At 41.9% G+C, this 26,343-nt stretch overlaps 1 protein-coding gene across 1 annotated transcript in view; it reads left to right on the forward strand.

The window, feature by feature from the left end:
- Window positions 1-26,343, forward strand: part of LOC115840055 (contactin-associated protein-like 3) — a 197,738-nt gene that overhangs the window by 77,454 nt on the left and 93,941 nt on the right. Inside the window, exon 4 of the mRNA XM_030832476.2 lies at window positions 18,710-18,857. Coding sequence (XP_030688336.2) covers window positions 18,710-18,857 — 148 coding nt within the window. The remainder of the gene's footprint in view (window positions 1-18,709; window positions 18,858-26,343) is intronic.

Genomic DNA, 26,343 nt, shown 5'->3' on the forward strand with positions numbered 1-26,343 from the left:
AATCTTGTGGTAGTATGTTTCCCTTATAAACACAGTGTAGGATAAATCTAAATATTCTGATGTGAGAAGAAAATTTTTAATGGAGGAATTTTTCATTCCACTGTTGCAGGATTGTCTACTTCTCCCTAATGTAAAAATGGACAGTTAGCTTCTTGAAAGAGGTTAAAAATCCATATGGAATGTCTCAGAAGGGTTAAGTTGTTCAGTGGCTTTCACTCTCCCTCACAAATGATTTAAAAATGGAATTTTTGTTCAAGATGTCTACCATTAGCGTGAAATTTATTTTCCAGTTTTATTGAGATGTAATTGACACATGATATTGTGTAAGTTTAAAGTGTACAACATAATGATCTGATATATGTATATATGGTGAAATGATTACCACAATAAGTTAAGTTAACAAGCATCACTTCACATTATTGCACATTCTTTTTCTTGTGATAAGAAGTGTGAAGTTTGATGCTTCCCTGGTTCTCTTCTTTTGGACTTTGGCAAATCTAAGAATTAATCCTACCACACATAGCCTATACTAGTCTACCAAAATCTAACAGTTAGTAAAGACATTAACACATTTATTTATTTGTATGTTTTATTGAGCGCAAGATAATAATCTCATTCTCAGAAGCAGTGAAATCACCAAAAAAGCCAAGTCTTGAGAAAGCCTCGTAGAGTTGCCCTGTTACTAGATAAAGTGCTTGGAATATATAAGTATGTTGTGTCATGCGTCTTCCTGTGACCTGTGATTGTTACTTGAAAGTGTGGAAATGCAGAACAGATCTCCTGTTAGTATGAAAGGCCCATCTGTGACAGGTGGAAAGGAGGATGCTATGTTAAGAGCTTGTTCTGTGCAGTTCTCATGGAGGTGACTTGTGTCCTATAGGGAATGTCTCCAGGCTGCATTCCGCTCTGGGTTCTTTGCCTCTGGCAGTTCTCCGTGATCACTCCTGTATTGGGGTCCCCCACGCCACTCCCAGGCTCCATGATTCACTGGAAGGACTCATAGGGATCAGCACAGGGTTATATTCACAGCTGTGATTTATTACAGCAGAAGGACACAAAGTACAGTCAACAAAGGAAAAGGCAAGTGGGCCAAAGTCTGGAGGAAACCAGAGGCAAGCTCCCTCGAGTCCTCTGCCAATGGAACCACACAGGACACACTTAAGTCCTCCAGCCATGAGGACAACATGTGTGAAATGTTGCCAACCAGGGAAGCTTAGCCTCAGCCTAGGAATCCAGGCTTTTATGGGGGATGATCATGGAGGCACCCTCTCCCTGGCACATATCAAAATCCCAGATTCCAGAAGGAATGCAAGTGTTCAGCATCAACCACATTGTTTGCATAAACGTCTTAGGCAGCAGTGAGCCACTCTTATCAATTCTGGGAGTGGTGAAAGCCCTCCCCAAATCCAGGTTCCTAGACACCAGCAAGCCTTTCTCAGGATGGTGACTCAGGCCTGCGATGTTATCACTGTTATCTCTTTTGGTTCTGATTTCTTTTCTTCCTTTCCTTCAGTCTTTCTTACCTCGGAGCTTTCCTTCAATCTTATATTCTATTATTTTAATAAGATGATCTGGTTTAACACCCTTAGTTTCTTACATGAAAATACCAGCATTGTCCTGTGCTAAGGTGGACAGAACACACCAAGTCCTTCTGAAGCTCTGGACGCTCTGCTCCTGAGGAGGGCACGACCAAGGCCCTTCGTTCATTAACTAAGAAATGGTCATTCCCTTGTAAGGTGCTTAATCTGTCATATTTCAGAAATAAGTGATGCCACATTTCAAAAATAAGAACTCAGTGTAATTTCCCTGAGTCCTTAAGAGTGATGACTCATAGAGGACACCTCTGAACTGGGCCTATCTATAGGAAAAAACAAGGAGCCAGCACTAGAAAGAATGGAAAGGCCTAGAAATGACCAACTGGCCCTGAAAATTGAGTCAATTAACAAGTGTCTGTTAGGCACGGACAGTGTGGAATGTGGTTAAGGATGGTCTGAGTTAGCTAGGAGGCACCATCATTGTCCTTCTCAGCCACATACTCTTCCAGGAATTCAACTGGCAGACACAATTAAACTTGAAAAACTCCTGAATTTCAACAATGTCACTGAGAGTGCCTTCTGCTTGCCAGAACTAGACTGGTCAGTGATGATCTGAGGAGAAATTTAAACTACTTTGGAAATAAGGCAGACTTAGAGAGCGGTAGCAAACGTGGCACCCACCTAGCATACAAACCTTGTGAGACCCTGAGGGTCATGAGTATAATGGATTGTGGCTCTTTAGAGCCATAAGGGACTCACTGATCCAAGTCACTCAGCAAGGCCACCACAGGCCAATCCAGAAGCTAAGAGTATTATTTTCCTCGAGCTGCAGTAACAAAATGCCACATTCAGATGATTAAGCAACAGAAATGTATTTTCTCACAGTTCTGGTGGCTAGAAGTCCCAGATCGAGGTGTTGGCAGGGTTAGATTCTTCTGAGGCCTCTCTCCCTGGCTGACAAATGACTGTCTTCTTGCTGTGTCCTCACATGGTCTTTCCTCTGTGTGCACACTTCCCTGGTGCCTCTCTGTGTCCAGATTTCCTCTTCTAATAAGGACACCAGTCAGATTGGATTAGGACCCATCCTAATGGCCTCCTTTTACCTTAATCACCTCTTTAAAGACCCTTTCTTCAAATACAGTCACATTCTGAGGTAATTGGGGTTAGGGCTTCAACATAACTGTAGGTTAAAGGAATTCCCTACCATTTGAAGTAGTTTAATGTTGAACTAAACACATATTGGTATCACCTTAAGTCAATGGAACTTCTTAATGAGAAATCTTCCTAAATTTTGTACAATCACCCAATTTGCATATTACTATTTTCAACATATACAGAAGGCCACTGGGTTAGTGCTATTCTCCCAGTATTCCTAAAACAGTCTAGACTCACAGTTAAATAGTTTAATTCCTTTAATTTCATTAATTTATTTAATTCCTTGAAGCTGCTAATAGAATATGCCCACTATCCAACACTCATTTGAGGCACTCCTTATAACACTAACCATACTTCATTTTCTTCTTTTGTGTTACGCTTGAAGTTTAGAAGCCAATTCATTTGTCAGAACTCAATTTGTGTCATGCATCAAATAACATACTTTTATTTGCAGTGTTCTAGTATTGTTTTCAACAGCCATATATTGATTTTGAGACAGGCTGGGACCTGGGACCCTTTGCTGGGACCTGGAGCCCTTTGCTGCAGTGCTGCAGTGCTTGCACCTCGACACACCTCTCCTCGAGCAACAAAATGCAAAGAAACTGTATGGGACTCAAAGTAACTATGTGCATCTCATTGGGGGCAAATTCTGGACAAAAGATACAAAGAGACCAAAAAACCCAACTGCCACTTTTGAAGAGCCCAGAGCAAAAGCAGGATACTGCATGTGCCCCCTGCACACAACACCACCTAAGGGGTGGGCTGTTAGACCTGCGCGGTCTCCTAGGAGTTTCGACTCGCCCAGGAAACAACAAGAGTCGGAAGTCGATGCAAAACGCAAGAGGTTTATTGAAGGCCGGTGCACCGGGGTTCCTTGGTCCTCACGCAGGAGGTCGAAGAAGGAACCCTTTTGGGCGCGAATATGTCAGTTTTATAGGTTCCCACTTCCCCGTATGTAAATTATAGATTTGGTTGTGTTCTCCTGCTGATTGGTCCCGGCTTAGGCTCGGACCAGAGAGGGAACTTGTCCCCAGCTGCCTGATTGGTCTTTGACAGACACCTTTTTTACATTTTGTTATCTCCCTCCTTCTCCCCAGCTGGCTGATTGGTCTTTGACAGACACCTTTTTTACATTTTGTTATCTCCCTCCTTCTCGGAAGGGGGCCGGACATCCTGGAAATTCACCCATTGTCTAAGAAGCCCCTATTGTCTGGAGAGTTCTTAATCATTAGCTGGAACAATGTCCCTCGAGTCCCACATTCCCCCCTTTTTCTTGTGACTATTGATTCCAATCATGGAATCTCAACCTTCTGTTCGTAAACTTTGGTACTGTTGTCTTAACATTAGAACTTGTACAGTACTGATACGTTCTCTAATAAATGCTATCAAGCGATTTAGAACACATGGTCCAAAAGTTAAAATCAACAATAAAACAATAAGAGGTCCCAACAGAGTAGAGATTAAGGTGGTAAACCAGGGGGACTTATCAAACCATGATTGAAACCATCCTTTTTCGTTCTCTCTCTCCCTTTGCCTTTTATCTAAGCGTTCCCTTAGTTTATCCATGGTTTTGGTAATGGTTCCTGAATGATCAATATAAAAGCAACATTTTTTTTAGAGCGGCGCATAATCCCCCTTCCTTAAGAAACAGCAAATCTAGGCTGCAACACCATTTCTGAAAGTGAGGTGAGTGATTCCTTTAGTTGAGTTATGGAACTTTCTAATGCTCGAAGGTCGATGTCTACAGCCTGTCTTAAACTTGCATAATACTGGGGTTGTTGTTTGAGGGCTGTGGTTCCTGTTCCTATCCCGGCAGATATTCCTAGTCCTAGAAGGACAGCCAATGTGAGGGTTACAGGTTCTCTTTTGTTTTTTGTTTTTCCTACATATTTATCTAAAAAGGATGAGTCTGAATGGTAGATAAGTCTAGGGACTAATTGCACTAACACACAAAAGTCAGCTGAAGTATTAAGAACCTCTAAAGAGACACAAGGGGTGAGCCCCGTGTTACATGTCCACCATCCATCTTGAGGAGGTACAAGATATCCTGAGCCTGAAGGGAGGCTAAAATCATGACAAAGGTGTCTATGGGACTGGGGAGGTGTTCCTATACAAGTACCATTTCCAAAAACCGAGGACAGGGTTAATTTGCTGTTCCCTTCTTGCTTCCATCGACATTGGTCTGAGGAGGTAGAATTAGTATAGTTGGAGCTATATCCTATAGCATCATAATAAGGGGGAGGGGCAGTATAGCAAAGCCAACATGATTTTGTAGCCTCTGGGTTTGTAGCATTGAGAACCGTAAAGGCTGCCTGCACCAAAGAAAGCATCCTATCCTGAGGAGTCCCAGGCTTAACTGTGGGTTCTTTGGATCCAGAGGTTTCATTAGTCTCATTCTTTGTTGACGTAGTTGAAGGGGCCGGGGGAAGCAAAGGGGGGCCAAGTATGGGATTTGGGCCTATTGATATAGGAGCAGGAGTCTCAATCTTTAGCTTAAGGGTCATTAATATTTCTAAATCATATCCTCTCATGTAAAATCTAACGCCCCAAGAATGACCATTTATCCATTTTTTATCTCTTTTTCCGGGATTACTAAAGGAAATTTTAAGGGGATGACACCATCCTGAACATTTACTCCGGTGTCCGGTATCCTCATTATGAGAATAATTAGCCGTTACAGTAATAAAATCCCAAGTTGAGGTGGGTTTCCAATTAGTATCCCCGGTAGTTTCACATCCCCAGCTTTTGCAATAAAAGTTTTCAGTTCCACCACATTTATAATTCAGAGATCAAGGGCGGTGGAACCCGGGGCATACGTAGAAAGTGAGGATACCAAGCATCATTCTTTTGCCTGCATTTTTGCAACCCGGCCCAAACGAATCAGTTTCCGAAACTTTGGAAGGGGCAGTGTTCATATCATGAGAATCTTCTGTATCCCAATAAGGTGCTCCTATAGCCAATTTACAAACATCAGGAAAAAGATCTGGCCACCAGGTCCAGGGGGGTGCAGTATGACTAATGGACCAGGTTACATCTCCAGTCTGAGAAATTACCTGCCAAGTTAAACGTTGGGGGAGGTGAGGGCTAAAATCACTTACAGTCAGTAAAGGCAGTAAAACCAAAATTATAAGTCTTAGGTTCGTAGAAGCTTGAGTTTGAGCGGGTTGTCGGTTCTTTGGGCCCGCCATCCTGATGATGCCTCGCTGGTGCAGCCTTCACATGTGAAGCATGGATCCAGGCAGCGATGCCGTCCACTTTTATGGCCGTTGGGGTGGTGAGGAGGACGGTGTATGATCCTTTCCATCGAGGTTCCAACGTCTGGGTTCGATGCCGACGGACGTATACGGAGTCTCCGACTTGGAAAGGATGAGTTTCTCCCGGTGTTCCCGGTTGGTAGGCCTTGGCGAGTTGGGACCATATTTCTTTCTGGACCAATTGGAGTCCCAGTAGCCTAGCATATAAGTCAGTGTTATTTTGACAATCAGGTTTTATTTCTTTTCCTAAAGTGAGGAGGGGAGGCGGGGCACCATATAATATTTCAAAAGGAGTAAGATGGTATCGGGAAGGTGTATTTCTAACCCAGAATAGGGCCAAAGGAAGGAGCACCGTCCAATCGGTACCGCCAGTCTCCAAGGACAATTTAGTTAGGGTCTTTTTAAGAGTCCTATTCATTCTTTCTACCTGACCTAAACTTTGGGGTCTATAGGCACAATGTAATTTCCAATCAGTCCCCAAATATCTGGCCACATCCTGACTTACCTGGGCGACGAAGGCTGGACCATTATCAGACCCTATTACCTTTGATGCTCCAAATCGAGGAAAAATTTCTTCTAAAATCTTCTTGGCTACTACAGCAGCTGTTTCTTTCTTTGTTGGGAAAGCCTCTATCCATCCTGAAAAAGTGTCTACAAAAACTAAAAGGTATTTATTACCGTACCTTCCAGGACGCACTTCGGTAAAGTCCACTTCCCAGTAAGTTCCTGGGCGGTCCCCCCTGAGTCTCTTTCCAGTTTCAAGTTTCCCTTTGTGAGCATTTACCTGTTGACATGGGACGCATTCCTGCACAATTTGTTCAGCTAATTTTGTCATTCCAGGGGTTTCGTACCCGGCTTTTTGTAACAAGGCTACCATCTTTTTAGTCCCCAAATGTGTCCATCTGTGCATCTGTTGTAACATGGATTCTGCTTGCTGAGGGGACAAAGTTCCTTTTGTTGTGGCCGGGATGATTTCTTCATCGCGGCCTGGTTTTTCAGGAACTTTATCTGACAGTCCTAAAATGACTTCTCCCGATGCTATTTCTCGGGCCACTTGGTCAGCCATATTATTTCCCCTAATTATTGGGGTATTTCCTTTTTGATGTCCAGGGCAGTGGATGATACTGACTTTAGTAGGAAGCATGAGTGCAGTCAACAAAGCCACGATTTCGTCTTTGTTTTTAATTTCTTTGCCACCTGAAGTTAGTAGCCCTCTCTGTTGGTAAATGGCACCGTGGATATGAGCGGTAGCAAATGCATATCTACTGTCTGTGTAGATGTTTACTTTTTTATTCTCTGCCATCTCTAATGCCCTCGTCAGGGCAATTAATTCAGCTCGTTGGGCTGAGGTCCCTTGTGGTAGCGCCGCTGCCCATATGACTTGTTTTCCGTCTACCACGGCTGCCCCAGTTCGACGCTTACCTTCCTCCAGGAAACTGCTCCCATCCGTGAACCAGGTGAAATCAGCATCAGGGAGGGGCAGGTCCATCAGATCTGGCCTACTGCCGTGTGCTGCGGCTAGTACTTCCTGACAATCATGTATGATGGTGGAGCCTTCCAAGTCAGGATCAGGTAGCAAGGTGGCTGGATTGAGTCCTGTGGCTGGAGAAAACTTGATGCGATCTGAGTTTAGCAACAGGGTTTGGTAATGGGTCATCCTGGCATTAGTTAGCCACCTATCCGGTGGTTGACGGACTACATTTTCCAGGGCATGAGGAGCTGTTATCGTTAGATTTTGTCCTAAAGTTAGTTTGTCAGCATCTTTGACTAGAACGGCCACTGCAGCAATTATCTTTAAACAGGTGGGCCATCCTGATGCCACAGGGTCCAATTTTTTTGACAAATAAGCAACTGGGCGATTCCAGGGACCCAATTTCTGAGTCAATACTCCTTTTGCAATGCCCTTATTTTCGGCCACATATAAATGAAAAGGTTTGGTTACATCTGGCAGTCCTAGGGCTGGAGCTGAAAGTAAAGTTCGTTTGATTTGGTCAAAAGCCCGTTGTTCCTTATCGCCCCAAACGAAAGGAGTGCTGTTTTTGGTTAGGGGGTACAATGGGGCTGCCAGCTCAGCAAACCCTGGAATCCATAGTCTACAGAATCCGGCCATCCCCAAAAATTCTCTAACCTGCCTGGCGTTTTTGGGAGCCGGAATTTGGGCCACCGTATCCTTTCTGCTCTCCGTGAGCCATCTTTGCCCCCCTTTTAATAGATACCCCAGGTAACTGACCTGTTGTTGGCATATTTGTGCTTTCTTGGCTGAGGCTCTATATCCCAGGGTTCCAAGTTCCGTTAACAGTTTTTCAGTACCTTGATACAATCTTCTTGGGTCTCAGCAGCTAATAAAATATCATCAACGTATTGGAGTAATGTTACCTGGGGATTTGATTCTCTATATAATGCCAAATCCTGATGGAGGGCTTCATCAAAGATGGTCGGGGAGTTCTTAAATCCCTGAGGTAGCCGTGTCCATGTCAGCTGACCAGACATTCCCGATGTTGGATCTTTCCATTCGAAGGAAAAGTAGGGTTGGCTCAGGGGAGAGAGTCTTAAACAGAAAAAAGCATCTTTAAGGTCCAAAACAGTATACCACGTATGTTGAGGTGGAAGAGTGCTCAGGAGGTTGTAAAGGTTTGGAACTGTGGGGTGGAGGTCTGCCACCCGTTTGTTTACCTCTCGTAGATCCTGCACCGGCCGATAATCATTTGTTCCTGGTTTCTTTACCGGCAGGAGAGGGGTGTTCCATGCTGATTGACATCTTATTAAGATGCCCAAGTCTAGTAGCCTCTGTATATGGGGACGGATACCGTCTTTGGCTTCTCTACTCATGGGGTATTGACGGACTGTTATTGGGGTGGCAGTTGCCTTGAGTTCCACTAGCACCGGGGGCCGATTTTTGGCCATCCCCATTCAGGCAGTTTCTGCCCAGGCTTGAGGGAACCGAGTTACCCAATCAGTAACATTAACTCGTGAGGATGAAGGCTGCTCGTATAATTTATATTCATCTTCTAATTTCATAGTCAATATTTGAAGTAACCTTCCCTTATAATCAGTTATGGTGGGACCTTCTGGCTGAAAGTGGATTTGAGCCCCTACTTTGGAGAGTAAATCTCTTCCCAGCAAAGGATAGGGGCATTCCGGAATAATCAAAAATGAATGGGTTACTCGTCCAATCCCAAGATCTACTGTCCTTCGTGTGGTCCATGAATATTGTTTATTCCCAGTGGCTCCTTGTACCCATGACCTTTTAGCTGAGATAGGACCTTTTGAGTGGAGAAGGACGGAGTGCTGGGCTCCGGTATCTACCAAAAATTGAACAGGTTCCCCCTCCACTTTAAGAGTTACCCAGGGCTCGGGGAGAGGGTTCGAGCCCTGACTTTCCTAGTCTTCTTCTTTCAATGTTAAGATTTTGTTTTTGGTTGGCCTTCCTCCATTCTTTTTCTTAGGGCATTCTCTCGCCCAATGTCCTTTTTCTTTACAGTAGGCACATTGGTCCTTGTCTAATGGCCGCCTTCTGTCTGCCGTTCGCCCTTCCTGCCTATTTCTATCCCCTATATTTCTTCCTCCAACCACAGTGGCCAGTATCTTACTTAAATTCCTCTCCTGTCTCTTATCCCGTCTTATTTCACGGGCTTCCTGCTCTTTCTGCTTTCTTTCTTCCTTCTCTTCCTCTGTTTCTCTTTTGTTATATACTTTATCTGCCTCTTTTACTAACTCCTGAAGCGAAAATCCCTGCAAGCCATCTAGCCTCTGTAATTTCTTCTTAATATCAGGGGCCGCTTGATCTATGAAAGCCATTGCTATAGTAGCCCTATGTCCCTCCGAAGTTGGATCATACGGGGTAAAGCTTCTAAAGGCTTCCATTAAACGTTCTAGGAACACAGTTGGCGATTCCTGGGGCCCCTGAGTTACTTCCCTTACCTTAGCCAAATTAGTGGGCCGTCTGGCCGCTCCATGGAGACCCGCCACCAGAGCCTGGCGATACATTTTCAGGCGCTCCCTACCTTCCGGGGCATTGAAATCCCAGTTTGGCCTGACGAGTGGGAAACCAGCATCAATCTCGTTAGGCAGCTGGGTAGGTTGCCCATTGGCGCCTAATACATTTTTTCTGGCTTCTAAAAGAACCCGTTGCCTCTCCTCAGTTGTTAGGAGAGTCTGGAGCAGCTGCTGACAATCATCCCATGTGGGCTGGTGGGAGAAAACAAGAGATTCTATTAAAGCGGTAAGGGCCTGTGGATTTTCGGAAAAAGTTGGGTTATGCATTTTCCAATTATAAAGATCTGCAGAGGAAAAGGGCCAATATTGGAGAGGTCTATTCCCTTGGCCATCGGAGGGGCCATATTCTCTAAGAGGTAGGGCAGTGGAGTCCGGGGAGATAGCCCTCCGGCTCCTAGTGCCCACTGAGGGACCCCTTTCTTCTTCCATCATGGATGGTTCCCTTGGTGCCGAGGGCAGTGGAGCTGGGGGTCCTCTAGGTGGTAGGGGATTCGGGGCCGGAGGATAAGGGGGTGGGGAATCCAAAAGAAGCAAATCGGACTGCGGGTCAGGATAAATCGCCTTCGGTAGATCCGGGGCGTCGGGTAGCTTCTCCGTGTTGGGGTTTTTCTTTAAGGCTAATATCTCTGACGCTGCTGATGTATGCGCGGACGTACCCGTTGAGGAAACAAAGGGCCGGACCCACGGAGGTGGGGAGAGAATTAAATCTTCCCAGACCAAGACATATGGTACTTGGTCTGGATGTCCGTGGGGATCTATATTAAATATCTTAGACTTCAGCAGCTTAATCTTGTCTAATAAAAAGGATCCTTCGGGGGGCCATCCTATCTGAAATGTTGGCCATTCAGAGGCACAAAGTCTGCCACTTTCCTTTCTTTACCTCTACCGAAAAATTATGGGCTCTGGCCCGAACTTCGGTCCAATAGCTTAGGGTAAGGGAAAGAGGAGTCGTCATAGTTTGTCCCATTGTCGTCTGTCAGAGAAGAAGAATAGACCACAATACAGAAACAGTTAAAACTCCACGAAACACATATACGTATGGGCCACCGCGAGCTCGCTTCAAAACCGAAACTTCTTCAGATGGCAGTTATCACCAAGGGAACTGCCGAAACCGAGTGAAGGGGAGACAGAGTTTGCCTCTCCTTCCAGATGAGCCACCAGGGCGTCCCCTAGGGCTCATGGACGCCGGCTATTAGCACGTCTGCCTAGCCAGAGGTCCGATACAGATTCCATAATAAGCCGATTCTTACGGCTTTCCTCCGATAATGGCCCACAAAGAACAAGGAACAAACAGACAATCAAGCTCGAGCTTACCTGGTACCTCCAACTCCCGATGTTCTTGTGGTCCGGGGCGAGTGGAATCCCGGACGAGCCCCCAAATGTTAGACCTGCGCGGTCTCCTCGGAGTTTCGACTCGCCCAGGAAACAACAAGAGTCGGAAGTCGATGCAAAACGCAAGAGGTTTATTGAAGGCCGGTGCACCGGGGTTCCTTGGTCCTCACGCAGGAGGTCGAAGAAGGAACCCTTTTGGGCGCGAATATGTCAGTTTTATAGGTTCCCACTTCCCCGTATGTAAATTATAGATTTGGTTGTGTTCTCCTGCTGATTGGTCCCGGCTTAGGCTCGGACCAGAGAGGGAACTTGTCCCCAGCTGCCTGATTGGTCTTTGACAGACACCTTTTTTACATTTTGTTATCTCCCTCCTTCTCCCCAGCTGGCTGATTGGTCTTTGACAGACACCTTTTTTACATTTTGTTATCTCCCTCCTTCTCGGAAGGGGGCCGGACATCCTGGAAATTCACCCATTGTCTAAGAAGCCCCTATTGTCTGGAGAGTTCTTAATCATTAGCTGGAACAATGTCCCTCGAGTCCCACAGGGCAAACCACCTAAGCCACCCTTCTGGCCTGACCCCTGGACACACCCCTACCCTCATGCCATATAAGAGGGGTCCCCCCCCCAGGCCGCAGCCTGTTAGGAATCAGGCTGCACAGCAGGAGGTGAGTGGCAGAGGAGCAAGTAAAGCTTCATCTGCTGCCCCCCATCACTCACATTACCGCCTGAAACATCCCCCCACCCCACCCCCTGCCGGCCCATGGTAAAATGGTCTTCCATGAAACTGGTCCCTGGTGCCGAAAAGGTTTGGGGACCACTGCCATATAAGGAACAAACTCGCCCCCCCTTAGGGAGCAAGCAAACAAAGGAACCTGTTATTTGTTCGTGCTCTGCCTTGCTGCAGCAGGGGCCCCAATAAAGCCTTGCCTGAATTTCTTGTCTGGCCTTTGATCAATTTTTATAGTTTAAGGACGCCAAGAACCCTGGTCGGTAACAATTTCAAAATATGGTCTTGATGTCATCGGACGTAACTTTTTTCTGACTTTTTCTCTGTTTTCAACATCTTTGCCAGCAAAAGATATGTTCCCATATGTCTTCTAAAATGTTTTCTTCCTGATCATTTAGAAAGATTGGGAAGGAAAGAGTATTGAGAAACTTGAGCTGTACTTTTGCTGCATAGGAAGGGTGAGCTGTCTTCCATCCTAGATTAATAATATTTCAAGCAGGAGGGAAAAAAAAAAAAGTAAAAGCCTATAACTTTAGCAACGTGTTTGAAAAATACTTGATTTTAATAATATTTCTTACGTTGCAGCTGTCTAAACAATACAGATAACAAAAGCATGTCAATTAAAAGCAGCATTTAGGACCCAGTTTCACATATCTGCATTGGCCCTGGGTTTTGGATTATTTCAGGGCCAGGCGCTATGAGTTCCTGTGTGGTGTAGTTGTGCTCAGCCATGGGGCAGGTGGGTTCCCTCTTGCTGTAGGAGAAGGTGGTGGGACACACAGAGATGGTTGTCTCTGCTTTTGACTCTCATGACTTGCTTCCACCAAGAGGCCATAAACCAAAACTGGAAATACTGGTTAAGTGCATACTTTTTCCAACACATTGACCACAACTTGAGATTTTCATGGCAGAATATATTACATAAATGTCTGGAAAGCAAATATTTTAAGTGCACTTTAGGTAGATGTTTGCTTACATTAATCAAGCCGAAGGAGAGATTATTCTTTTACCTTCTGGAACGTGTTGAGGTAAACTTATCTACACAAGGGAAAACTTTAGTGTTCACCTGGTACAAAGCACCCGCATCTGGATAAACTGAGGTTGTTACCGAGTCCAAGTTCGTTCTGCTCACTGCACACCAGGCCAATAAATCAGAGATGACGTATTGAGGGAAAGAATACGACTTTATTCGGAAAGCCAGCAGACAGAGAAGATGGCAGACTAAGGTCTCAAAATAACCATCTTACCGGGGTTTGGATGCCAGTTTCTTTTATAGCACAGAGAGGGGGAGGAGATGAGGAAGTAAAGTAAAAAGGCCATAAGTTCTGCAAATATCCCCTGGAATGGCCGGCCTCGGGGAGGGGATGTGTTAATTTCTTCTTTCTTGCAGCCATCCACAGGTGGACAGAGTCCAGATGTTTCCCTGAACAAAGGCACTTTGGTTTAACATTCAGGCAGAGGGGCAGGGTTCCCCGAGGCAGGCCATTATGTATAGACAATATCCTTTTAGTGAACAAAAGCAACAGGAAGCAAAGGTTAAAATAAAAGAAGCAGATTCAACATGTAGTCAGATTTGATTCTTCCCTGTAACAAGGTCACATATTTGGCATCACAAACCGTGTTACTGAATTTTTAGTTCACTCGATAAAACTAAAGTGAAAGGATACTTTCCTCAATTTTATTCATGTATAAATGTTGTAGTATTTTGCAGTTCAAGAAAATATTAAAAATAATTAACAAGACCATTTGCTTTAAAGCAATTTAGTACAACTTTTTCATTGTCTGATTATAGGAAGTAATTTTAGTATACTTTTTCATGGTCTGTGAACCTCTGGAAATAACAGGAACAGAGTATTACTATTTTTAACAATAATACTTATTACTGTTCCCACATTACTCATGAAGAAGCTGAGAGTTGGGAAGGTAAAATGTTTTGTCTAAGATCTTCACGGTCCAGCAATTAAAAAGGCCAGAATTAGAACTTGGGGATTTCTGTGTGCCTTTTGAATCCCAACAACATCCTACCCCTTACCTCAGAGGTGGTAAAATACTCTTAACAGTGTGCTTGAATTATGAATCCCTGATTTCCTGGTGACAGAGAGTAGAGACAATCCTCATTTATTTTTAATGCATTGAGACCTATTGCTATAAGCAGTGCCTCTCACATTTTGAAGTGAAGAATTGATGTAAAAGTCTTTCTTAAGTCACAAATACTTCAACCTTAAACTGATAAATGCATTATAGGCATCCTGAAGGTCGTTCAGTACAGCATTGTGATGACTCAACATTACACTAGAAACCATGGCCCTACACGAGCCTCGTACCGATCCTTTCTCATGATTGTTTAGATGCCACTGATGTGATTGCTAAACAAGCTAAATGAGGACTTGGCAGCTTTTCAGAAGCATCCTCAATTTCTTTTTTTTTTTTAATATTCAGAATTAAGTATGATGCTAATTTGCTATTTATTTATTTATTTGTGGCTGTGTTGGGTCTTCGTTTCTGTGCGAGGGCTTTCTCTAGTTGCGGCAAGTGGGGGCCGCTCTTCATCGTGGCGCGCGGGCCTCTGACTATCGCGGCCTCTCTTGCTGTGGAGCACAGGCTCCAGACGCGCAGGCTCAGCAGTTGTGGCTCACGGACTTCGTTGCTCCGCGGCATGTGGGATCTCCCCAGACCAGGGCTCGAACCCGTGTCTCCTGCATTGACAGGCAGATTCTCAACCACTGCGCCACCAGGGAAGCCCAGCATCATCAATTTCTAAATAAATTATTTTGGAAATACGTTTATAGCATGTGAGTGGAACACAAGCCACAGACTCTAGTCACTTTCGCACGTAGCTAAAAAACATGCTTGTAGGGCTTCCCTGGTGGCGCAGTGGTTGGGAGTCCACCTGCCGATGTGGGGGACATGGGTTCGTGCCCCGGTCCGGAAGGATCCCACATGCCGTGGAGCGGCTGGGCCCGTGAGCCATGGCCGCTGAGCCTGCGTGTCCGGAGCCTGTGCTCCACAATGGGAGCGGCCACAGCAGTGAAAGGCCCGTGTACCGCAAAAAAAAAAAAAAAACATGCTTGTAGAAACTGAAAACTTTATCAAACAATGTTTGTTCTTAATAGTGGATAAAACGTTCAGTTGGGATGTCCTTAAGCTATTGACTATTGAGTCTACATCAAGCTAAAGTGGTTCTGGTGATCAATAGTGGAAAGAGTTTTGTTGGTTTGCTTTTTTAATTCTGTAATAGCTAACAGAGGAATGCTATAAAGGAAATGGTTAGATTATAAGCCTATAAAATTCCTTACACTAACTCATCAAAATTCCAGGATAGAGAGTCTTGTTCCTACTTTACACATGAAAATGCTGACTTACCCAAGGTCACAGAGGTAACAAGATGGAGAAGGATTTTGTGGAAGCTGGTTGCCACAGGTTAACTCTGCATAGGACTGCCTAGGCCACTGTTGAAACTCTGAACCTAGAGTAGGGCTGCTGAGGAAGCGCTGGTGGCTCTTCGCTTCCATGGAGGACTTTTCTTCCTGTTCCTACGAGCTTCATTTTTTCACGCGTTAAAACAAACTTCTTGGTTAATGAATGAAACACCACCATGGAGGCACTCACTCATTTCTCTTGTTCAATGAAAGTGAAATCTTTGACCTACATCATCTTTTCTTTCAAGTGTTCACAATCGTTGTGCCAATATCAGGTAAGCTCTTTTCACTGCCTCTGTGCTCCAAAGAAGAATTCAAGAATGTCCACTCCCTGTCTTTACACTGGACCCCAGGGTGATGTGGGTATAAGCAGCATTTTCCCATCTCCACCACTGCCTAGGGCGTGGCCTTAAGCTGGTAATATCTGCTGCAAGTCACAGTTCCCTTGTGTACAAAACCAGTTTGGTAAAACCTACTTTAAAGATGAGTACTAATTAAGTGAGATAATGTCTGAAATGTAACCCACCCACTGCGCACCTGGAGGTAAATGCTCCAGGAGGGGTGGATGCTGTGATTGTGGCTGTGGCTGGTGTTTTGGTTATTACTGGTGCATTTGGTAGAGAGAGCTCATCTGTCAGACTCTGCATCCCGTCTTGAATCCAAGGTTCAATGTCCAAGACATCCAGATAAACAGTCAGGAGAGGAACATTGCCTCCTACATTTGCTGCAATTCTAAGGTTGTAATTCAAGGTAAGAAGTAAAATTGATATTTATTTTAGTAGCTGACAAAACTTGTAAACCTCAAGATAAACTACATAATGAAATTATTTCCTAGGAGTGCTACTTAAATTGTTTTATTTTCCTTGTATATTATTACTTCTTTCTGAAGTATTTTGTTTATTGAATACAAACTCTGAAAACTGTACTTCAGCTTGGTGTGATGACAATGCCCTACAGCAAAAGGAATTTCTCTTTTTGTTTTAATGAAATTTAATACAGAATACTCTTTGTTTTCTGAGACAGAGTACGCTTCAAGAAATATTTCAGGTGAGAATAATCGATGTTAATAGTATACGAATAGAGGAGATTAAGAACACACTCTTTACAACTTCTGAGATCTGCACACAAAACATTCATTATATGTGATTTTAATCACAATCAAATATTTGAAATGTATGTACCTATGTATACATACATGTATACCTGTGTGATTATCTTAATTAATTCTAATTTCAAGAAATTACATTATTTTTGTCCTATATAGAACCATCAATAGTTCCTTTGAATATAAATAAATGATACATTTCTTTAAAGATACAGAAATTTAAATGAAATGAGTTTGGAGTAGAAGGGATCTCTACTAGCATGCCACTCAGACATTTGGGGCTTATTGCTGAAATAATCTCATAGTTTTTACTAAGCTAATGTTTGTCTTTTAAAAATGTGGCATAATCTATTATTTGGATTATATAATTTTGCTTTGGTGTTTCTAGAACAGACATAAATGTGCAGGCTGAGCATAGAATGTTGGGAACAAAGGCCCACTCTTGCTTTGTTCTAACAAGTGAAAAAATGAAGCTCATAGGAACAGGAAGAAAAGTCCTCCATGGAAGCGAAGAGCCACCAGTGCTTCCTCAGCAGCCCTACTCTAGGTTCAGAGTTTCAACAGTGGCCTAGGCAGTCCTATGCAGAGTTAACCTGTGGCAACCAGCTTCCACAAAATTCTTCTCCATCTTGTTACCTCTGTGACCTTGGGGAAGTCAGCATTTTCATGTGTAAAGTAGGAACAAGACTCTCTATCCTGGAATTTTGATGAGTTAGTGTAAGGAATTTTATAGGCTTATAATCTAACCATTTTCTTTATAATGTCTGGGACATGCACTCTCATTACATTTGAGTTTTCTGGGTTTTTTTAGTTCCATCTATTTATACCAAGGAAATCTCCCGGGGGGTCATGATTCACAAACTTGATTACTGGCTTTGTTTGGTCTGGTTGTTAAACCTGGCTCAGCATTTCACAAAGCTAAATAACTAGGCAAGCATCATTTTTGGTAGAACTAAAGAGTCTTGTTCCTGGGCTGCGTAATTATATCTGGCTGTTTGTGTTAACTGCATGGCAGGTAGGTGGGTTTGTCCCTCTAGTGCAAGTGAGCATGAGAAAGCACCGACCCCTTTTGTTCCCTCATTTTATTACTATTAAATGGAGAACTATTATGTGAACACCTTTGACTTCTGGATAATAAAAATTTATGAAATCAAAGAGTGCAGGACTTGAAGGTGACCCATCCCAAAATAAACATTTTATGTTTTCACTGTGGGTTCCAAAAAATTGGTGAAATTTAGATAGTTTTTACATTTGACAGTAGATTTCAGAAGAGACCCATACCTGAGAGCCCTTACTCTGTTTTCAGAGCTTAAACTGGTCAGGTCTTAGATGGGGCAATGTTTTCTGTTAAGATGCTATATGTACAACAACATCATGCATTCTTTGTTTTCCCTTCTTGCTGATACTTACATTAAAAAGAACACCATGAAAAAGAAGTCACACTCCTTATAACAAGTTCCTTTGCTCTCATGCTGACCCCTTCTATCATGAAGCCAGATGACTGTGGCTAAGAAAGCACACCTCTGTCTTGTAGCAGGTGGCATTGATGTGTTTCTCCCAAGCACCCCCTAAATGCTGATGACTTGGGGCAGCCTGACAACACGCAATGAACACAGGGATTGAAATCCGAAGCTCCAGGATCTTGTCCTGGCCATGCTGGATAATAGCTGTCCTGCCTCCACAGAATCTTTTCATTTTCTCAGGCTTGAGTTTTGCATTTATAAGTTACGGGTTTTGAACTAGAACACTGATCAGGTTCCCCCCAGCACTCAAATTTTTGGATCTAGGATTCTTCTCGCAAAACCTGCAGGTTACCATTGTGCTTGATTGTCCTGGCTGTGAGGTTGCTTGTGAGTGTCTTGACTGCTTGGAGGCTAGGAAATGATTTAGGGGATGAGTAACTTTCTAAAAGCAAGCCTTCAAAAGTAGCAGGTTTACAGCTGCTTTAATTTTGCCATTGAAACTTAAACTACCCTACAAATAAGGAAAATTTAGATGATGGTCACTAATCCAGGCATTGAAGAGAGGTTGTCACATCCCTCTTAAATGTTAGCAGAGTTTCTCAAAAGCAAGCATCATTTGCATATTAACAGAATGAACCATTGATTGCTCATTAGCATGTGCAGTGACAACAGGAAGACGATATTCTGCAGACACATTGACGCCTTTCTCCATTTTCTCCCAGGGTTTTCCAGGAAACACAAATGCAGACAGCGTGGTGCACTACAGACTCCAGCCTCCCTTCGAAGCCAGATTCCTGCGCTTCCTCCCCTTAACCTGGAATCCCAAGGGCAGGATTGGGATGAGGATTGAAGTGTACGGATGTGCATACAGTAAGTGGTGTTTATTCCCTGATGGAAATCGACGACAGAGTGATGTGTTCTAAACACCAAATTGAAAACTGAACTTGACTTCTTCAACCTTTTAAATACCTGTGCGTGTAGAACTGGGTTTATGGAAAGCCTTGATAATATTATAGTTATTTTAAGGTTGAATTCAGAGGAGGACCTGAAATGAGCCTTAGAATCTTAGCTTCGCAGAGCTTAGCAGAATATCTGTTTCATAGCAGGCAGTTCATAAAATGAACAAAGTTCAAATCAAGAACAGTTACTTATTGTGATTGATGGTGCTGTCTTCTGACACTGGGATGATCCTCCTGTGGGAATTCAGGTGAGTGCAGGTGTCCTCGTGTTCCTTGTTCCCCATGATGACTCACTTTTCCCTCTACTTGCATCACTGTGGAACCTTCTTTTGAACATCATTTATGTATTATGTCTTCCCTCTTCCCCACTGATGATAAAAATAAAAGAGCTGGCAGCCAATGTGAGCATAAACATGGGCATAAAAGCATTCAGTGAAATATATAGGGGATCAACTCTACAGCTGCCATTTTGAAGGTCCAGAATATATTGGTATTTCTTAAATTAACACAAAATGAAAATATTAATTTAAAAAACAATATTCTAGAAAGCTGGAGAATAATCCAAAGAATATATTGGATGGGAACATCTTGGGGTTTTGGTCACGCCTCATTCTGTACCTGATCAGAGCATTAACTTTGCAGAAAAGTGTAACCATAAGATCTACCGTATACAGGATATTTAATGTGTCAGATCCTACCTCCTACAGACATTTTCTCATTCATCTCCCACACCAACCAAATGAATTCAGTATAGTAGTAATCTCACTGCTTCAGAGAAAGAAGAAACTGAACCTTGAAGAAATTAAGAAGTTTCCTGGAGCTATTACGTATTGAATCTAAGATTTAAAACTGTCTTTTTTCCTAATTTTGTTTTCATAACTACCATACTATTCAGACATTGATTTCTTTATTCCCTCACTTGTCATATATGAATTTATTTATTTGCAGAGAACTGTATTGGATGTGGGGGACGCTTCTAAAATTATTTATTTCTTTGTCAGGATTTTATGAGAAGTCATAAAATTGTACAAAACAAATATAAAATGTTGTAACATGACCATGGGGCATGGGGAATAGAGTATTCAGTCAGTTGGGTGGGAAAAGGAACATTTCCAGCAGTCAGTTTTCAAAGTAGAGGGCATGGGCAGTGAGACAGGAGGCAGAGATGGTGCTTGTAGGAAGAAACAGCATATATAAATTGTGGGAGCAAGAATTTAGTGTTCTCATGGTACAGGGATGGGGGTGGACATGTTGTTGAATAGCAGTGATATCATTTCCACTTTGGTAACCCAACAGACAATGGGTGGTTCTGGAGGTGAGTCTCACCAAGCCACCCATCCCATACTCAAGGGTCACCTTCAGCCTCTGTTTCATACCCCTTCCTAATGACCTGTTCCACTTTGGCTCTGCTTCCTAACCCCACCTCTGCTCTCTAGTATTTATGAGTCCATGGAACATTTAGCATAGATGGTGTTGCATTGCTGTGAATCTATTTTCCCTCTTTCCATTGATCATTAACCTTCATCCTTCTGTTTCTGGGATCTGTTGGTGTGCTCACTGCTGCAATGGCTAGGACACCTGATATTTAGAGTTTCTCTTTGATCCCATGAAATTAACATCTCCTTCTCCCATTACTCTGGAAACAACTTGAGGTTTACTGACTTCAAAGCAGAACATGCTCTTTGATGGGGATTTGCCGTTAACTTGACGTTCTTCGTGAGGAGATATTACTCTACTTTCTTGGGTTAGAGGTCGGTACCAGGAAGATCAAAGCTGCGTGTCCGGTCCCCTGAAGGGCCAGTTGGCTGTGCAGCTGTCATGGAACCTGCGTGCATCCTAAATTCAGCAAACACGAGCTGTTGGGCATAAGGGACTCCTAGCATAAAAATGCAAACAGAAAATAATCACCACTATTTGTAAAACAACACAAAATACATTCCTCAATAGTAGTGGCTCTGTTTTGTCTTCATTCTTATTATTAATAATTACTCAAGTGTAGCACTTTGCATTTTTATTTTTGGCAGTAATTTAGTGTGATATGGTTTACAGCTCAAAGTGATATTTATTATCTTTTTTGATGTGTATTTCCACTGTTCTGTTGATAGTGAGAGAATGTCCAAATTGCTTATCTTGGCGTTTAATGTCTCTTATATGCAACTTCTCTTCAGTTTCATCTTTTAACATTCCATTTACAATGATATTTACTATTCCTGTAAAAATTGCAGATTTTCATGGCTTCTTGGCTTGGCATATATATTTTCACTAACTGAAAAACCCTTCCCCCATTTCTAGAGTAGAAATGGAGTGCATGGGGTCTTCTTAGAGTCCCTGCTGACCTGTATACCAAGGCTAGTGTCTGGCATGGGGTTCCTCCCTTTCCCTTGTCCTGCCTCTCTCTAGCAGTCCCCTCCATCCAGTGTCAGCATTCCCTATGTACTTATTCTAGGCTTCGTATTCCACTCTAAAAGGGTTTCTTTTTGAGTTTTCATCCACTTTCTTAAGTTTTCAACAACATTTACATACTGTCTGACCAATTCCAAGTTGACATCCTTGACACAGGTATCTGAAGCCCCACACATCTGGATAATCATCCCCAGTTCTACCCTCATTTCTTTAACGAGGTTGTTAGTCATCTTTTGGGTCTCTTCTGTCCCTTCTTTTCTGTCATCTACTTTGTCTCCCCATGTTCATGCTCTGTGTCATTCTCAAGTGTTCCTTGTCATATTGTGTTGTATTAGCCCCACTACTGTAATGTAGTTTTATGTTTATCATTGTGTTTGTTGTTTGAATAAGAGAGGGAAGGAAGGAAGACAGGAAAGGAATAGGGAAGAAAGGAGAGAAAGAGCGCATAAATTATTAGAAACCTGGACTAGATAGGCACAGAATGGTAAGCCCCATGGGGATCTACAAGTCATCCATGTGGCACTGTAGTCCTGTGTCAAATCAGGCATTGAAAATCAAATTGGTTAAGAGGGAATAGAACATATAATTGCTTGTTTTAAAATCTTGTGTTTATTTAAAAGAATACATAAATCACAGCAAGATCTTTTTTGACCCACATCCTAGAGTAATGAAAATAAAAACAAAAATGAGCAAATGGGGCCTAATTAAACTTAAAAGCTTTTGCACAGCAAATGAAACCATAAACAAGATGAAAAGACAACCCTCAGAATGGGAGAAAATATTTGCAAACTAAGTAACAGACAAAGGATTAATCTCCAAAATATACAAACAGCCCAGGCAGCTCAATATCAAAAAAAAAACAAACAACCTAATCCAAAAATGGGCGGAAGAATTCAACATTTCTCCAAGGAAGTCTTACAGATGGCCAAGAGGCACATGAAAAGATGTTCAACATCACTAATAATTAGAGAAATGCAAATCAAAACTACAATAATGTATCGCTTCACACTGGTCAGAATGGCCATCATCAAAAAATCTACAAACAATAAATGCTGGAGACAGTGTGGAGAGAAGGGAACCCTCTTGTACTGTTGGTGGGAATGTAAATTGATACAGCCACTGTGGAGAACAGTATGGAGGTTCCTTAAAAAACTAAAAATAGAACTGCCATATGATACAGCAATCCCACTACTGGGCATATACCCTGAGAAAACCATAATTCAAAAAGTCACATGTACCCCAGTGTTCATTGCAGCACTATTTACAATAGCCAGGACATGGAAACAACCTAAATGTCCACTGACAGATGAATGGATAAAGAAGATGTGGTACATATATACAATGGAATATTACTCAGTCATAAAAAGGAATGGAATTGGGTCATTTGTAGAGATGTGGATGGACCTAGACTCTGTCATACAGAGTGAAGTAAGTAAGAAAGAGAAAAACAAATATCGCATATTAATGCATATATGTGGAATCTAGAAAAGTGGTACAGATGAACCTCTTTGCAGAGCAAGAATAGACACACAGACGTAGAGAACAGATGTGTGGACACAGGGAGGGAAAGTGAGGGTGGGATGAACTGGGAGATTAGGTTTGACATAAATACACTACCATGTGTAAAATAGATAGATAGTGGAAACCTGCTGTATAGCACAGGGAGCTCAGCTCGGTGCTCTGTGATGACCTAGATGGATTGGATGGGGGTGGGGAGGGAGGTCCAAGAGGGAGGGGATATATGTATACATATAGCTGATTCCCTTCATTGTACAGCAGAAACTAACACAACTTTGTAAAGCAATTATACTCCAATAAAAAAAAAAGAATACATAGACTGTTGCAGTGAAAAACATGTAGGTTTTATATAACATCAACATGTGTCAATATTTATAAACCTGTTGTTAACATTCTATAAAAATAATGTGTATTTTGAAATATTTAGGGAGAATATCAAGAGAAAAGTCTGCATATGGAACTTCCTTCTGTTCAGTACTGGTTCTGCTCTAAGTAGATTTCAGTTTAGAAAATGCATTAATAGGAACAGAAGAACATAGGATGAAAGGAGACATAGTCACCATGACAAAGAAAAACTCTGGAAGTTAATAATGGTCTTTAGTCATATGAGAGAACGCTGATCTGTATCATCCATTCCAATTATGGCAACAGTAGAAAATACTCAAACTCAATTAGAAAAAGTGTCAGTTCAATTCAATACATGTTTACAGAACTTTTACCCCATTCAAGGCCCCCAGCTGAATAAAATGAGTAAGGCACAATTTCTGTCCTCCAGGTGCTAGGAAGCCAGTGCAGGTGAGGGGAAATGTCTATGTTTTGTAGACCAGCTAAACTTCGGCACAGGTTTCTCATTCTCAATTTATGTTCAAGTATAAATAGAAGATAGATTTTTATCTAAGGGTAAAAACGATAAATTTTGCTAAACTTTGATAATATAGCCTTATGGTTTTATCTGATATTAAGTAGAAAAATATTAAAGTTAAAATAATATTAACCCTAAAATCATATGAAACAGAACAGCCTCTCATATTTTTATATGTAATAGACATTTGTTTAGTGCTATGTTAATTTATTTAATTTCAATTAAAGTTATTACACAATTACTCACTGATTTATTTTTAATCACCTCCCAAATTATTGCATCTAAAGGGATACATCTAAGGCTTTTGCTGAAAGTAAATATTGAAAGACATACCAATACACATCTAATAAAGTGCAGCAAAACAAAGTGGGTTATAGTAACTAAATTAGTCTAAAGGAATAACTTCTAGGCACTTAAAATGTTATAATTTGCTACCAGAATTTTATTCCTGAAATGACCTGTGATGTTTGAAAAACCTCAGAGTTGGACAATAGGACCAATTATTAAGAAAACGGAATCAATCTCTTATCAGGAACATTGTTCTTTCACAAGTACATAAAACTTAATGAGTTTCAAATTTCTTTCTTGACCTGACTCACCCCACCCCTTAACCTATTCTTCTTCTAGTTTTCCTTGTCTTGGCTAATGATTCCATCATTCACAGGAACTTACACTAGACACATGGGAGTCACCTTTGACACATGTGTCCCTACACATCTAAAGAATATCAAATTATGAATATGCTATCTCCAAATTATACCCTAAGTCGTTTCAAATCTCTCCAACTCAACTCACCCACATAATGCAACTCAAGACTCCCCAGCAAACTCTTTTCTTTGTGTAAGTGGTTTACTTGGCTTGAAATATTTCTTCCCAAGTTTTTCACCTGTCTGTCCACATCCCATCATTCAGGTCTCCGCTTAAATATCTCTTCCTCAGGGATGTGTTCCCTGACCGCTGGTACAAATTTGATTCCTCCAAATTCCTCTAAATTTGTTAAGTGTCTGGCTGGTCAGCCTATCAGTGCTTTACCACCAACAGCATTGAACTCTCAGGCTGGCTGCAATGTTGGCCTTCCCTTATTGCTTGTCACGGAAATAGCTGTTGTTGACAATGTCCCTTGTGAAGGAATTTTCCATGTGCTTGGCTCCGCAGCCCTAGAAGCACAGTAGAAGTTCAGTGCCGAGGGGCTGGAGGTGGAGCAGCCTCTAGCTGAAAGAACACAGATTCCCACTGTCCTTATTGAGGTTCAGTAGATTTTCTTGAATATATGCTTCTAGATCTGTTATATGTCTGTGGTCAGTTTCCAGTGTCCTTCAGTTGTTATCCTTAACATTTTTTTTCAAGTTTTATCATTGCTTTTGAGAGGTAGGATTTGCCAGGCTTCTCACTCAGCCATTTAGAAGTCTCACCCTTTCAATTATTTTTAAAAGACATTTAAAATCTACATGATAATTTCCTTGTAAATCTGGTATTCTTCATTCCTTTGTATTAATCCATATTTCCATGTATCCTTTTCCTTCTGCCTCAAAGACTTCCTTTAATATTGCTTGTAGTTGGATCTGCTGGTGAGAAATTCATTCAAATTTTGTATGTATGAAAAAAGTTGTTATTTCACCTTCATTTTTGTAAATTATTTTCACTCAATATAGAATTCTAGGGTGACATTTTTCCATTTAGTACTTTCAAAATACTGCTCTGCTGTTTTTTCACTTGCTTTTCTTCTGGTGAGAAATTTACAGCCATCTGTGTCTATGTTTCTATGAGTGTGACATATCTGTTTTTCTCTAGCTGCTTTTAAGGTTTTGAGCAATTTGTTTCTGGTGTTCTTTGGTTTTGTTTTATTCTGTTTCTTGTGTTTGGAGTTCATTAGGCTATTTGGATCAGTGGTTGTATAGTTTTCATCAGATTTGGAAAGTTTCAGTCATTGTTTCTTGAAATATTTTCTCTAACCTCCCCCGTCTCTTCTTCTTAAAGGACTCAATTACCACATATATGAGTTAAAGCACATATTAGGTTGCTTGATTTTGTTTTGTCACACACCTCACTGATGTTTTATTTATTTTCTTAAATTATTATTTTTCCCTTTTAATTCCTTAGAATATTTCTATTGCTGTCTTCAAGTTCACTGATTTCTTCTTCTGCAGTGTTTAACCTGCCAGTAATCCCATATAGTGTATTTTTTCATCTCAGACATTGAATTTTCAAATTTTAGTATCTTTTGTGTACCTGTTTGACTTTTTGAACATATGGATGGCTGTTATAATAACTACCCTATTGTCTTCTTTGCTAATAATAATCTGTGTCAATTCTGTATAAGTTTCAATTGATTTTTTTCCTCAATATGAGTCATACTTTCCACCTTTTTTGTATGCCTGGAAATTTTCGATTAAGTGCCAGACATTTTGATTTTTAGTTTATTGGATATTTTTGTATTCTTATATGCTTGAACTTTGTTCAGGAAACATTGAATTGAAGGGGATTTGATCCTTTTAGTTCTTGCTTTTAAAATTCGTTCGCTCACACCAGAGCAGTGTTTAGTCTAGGGCTCACTACTGAGGTAAGAACCTTCTGAGTACTCTAACCAAGGACAGTGAACTATGAGGTTTCCAGT

Source organism: Globicephala melas, chromosome 6 (assembly GCF_963455315.2).
Source record: "Globicephala melas chromosome 6, mGloMel1.2, whole genome shotgun sequence".
Classification (NCBI taxonomy): Eukaryota; Metazoa; Chordata; class Mammalia; order Artiodactyla; family Delphinidae; genus Globicephala; species Globicephala melas.